The sequence below is a fragment of the Carlito syrichta genome, unplaced genomic scaffold, assembly GCF_000164805.1.
Source record: "Carlito syrichta isolate Samal-C Ts95f unplaced genomic scaffold, Tarsius_syrichta-2.0.1 Scaffold287978, whole genome shotgun sequence".
Taxonomy (NCBI): Eukaryota; Metazoa; Chordata; class Mammalia; order Primates; family Tarsiidae; genus Carlito; species Carlito syrichta.
In genome coordinates, this window is record NW_007232074.1 from 67874 (window position 1) to 69013 (window position 1140).

The 1140-nt window shown below is 49.0% G+C and overlaps 1 protein-coding gene across 2 annotated transcripts in view; it reads right to left on the bottom strand.

Moving 5' to 3' along the window:
• The window catches only part of PRPF18 (pre-mRNA processing factor 18), a 40038-nt gene extending 39509 nt beyond the window's left edge, over positions 1 to 529 (bottom strand). Inside the window, exon 1 of one of the 2 annotated variants that reach the window (XM_008053240.2) lies at positions 324 to 529. In XM_008053240.2, the coding sequence (XP_008051431.1) occupies positions 324 to 389 (66 nt within the window). In that variant the 5' untranslated portion in view covers positions 390 to 529. The remainder of the gene's footprint in view (positions 1 to 323) is intronic. The other variant, XM_008053239.2, reaches the window with a different exon arrangement.
• Between the last annotated feature and the right edge of the window lie 611 nt (positions 530 to 1140).

The following is a 1140-nucleotide window of genomic DNA, read 5'->3' on the forward strand; positions in this document are numbered from 1 at the left end:
TCAGAAAGTCCTCCATTTCATTTAGGGTATCAAGATTGTTTCCATATAGGTATACATAGTAATCTATGATAATATTTTGTATTTCTTTGGGATCAATAGTGCTTTGATCTTTTGTATTCCTGATTGTGTTTATTTGGGCTTTTTCACTCTTTTTCTGGGTCATTCTACCTAGCGGTCCATCAATCTTGATAATTCCTTCAAAGAACCAACTTTTTGTTTTGTTGATGTTTTCTATGATATTGTTGTCTTCTATGTCCTGCATCACCTCCCCCCACCCCACGGACCTTCCTCCAGCCCCAGCCCCTGCGCCCCGGGCTCCTCACCACCAACAGGTTCCTGTCCTCCACCAGCTGCCGCTTCCGAAGGATCTCTGACTTCAGAATGTCCATCTCGCCGTCCCGGCTTAGACTCGAGTGTCCCCGCTCCCGCTCCTCGGACCCAGCCCCACCCCGCCAGCCGCGGAGAGCCCACCGCCCACTGCCCAGCGAGCCCAAACACCGGAGGACAACAAGGGACAAGCCGCTTCCGGCGGAAGTTGGGGTGAGCGAGAGGCAGGAAGGAAGAAAGAGCGCCAAGCGCCGGCTGTTGGCGAAGTGGTTGGGATGAGCGCCCCCTGGCGGTGCCCTCCGTAATCTCGCCGGTGACATCCCCTGGAAAAGAGGCCCGAAGGAACGTGGGCTGAAACCGAGGATGGCTGAATGGTGGGGAGGTCGGCAGGCTGCACTATAATTGTTTTTATTTTTTAATTTTTTATTATAAAGATGTGGGGTACAATTCAGGGTTAGGTATACAAACATTGATCATGCAGGTACCCTTGTTGATGAGGTGTGCCCCTTCCTCCCCTAGCAGTTTCCCTCAACTGCCACCCCCCACCCCTGACAGTTTCCCATCACTGTCAAACGCTCTCTTATAGCATTATAATTTGTTCAAGGTCTGCTTATGAGTGAAAACATATGGTGCTCTGTTCTTTCTTTCTGTGATAGATCACTGAGTATGATCGACTGCAAGTCCATGCAAGTTGCTGTTAAGTCCATATATTTGTCCTTCTTTATGGCTGCATAATATTCCTGTGTGTGTGTGTGTGTGTGTGTGTGTGTGTGTGTGTGTGTGTGTGTGTGTGTGTGTGTATATATATTTATA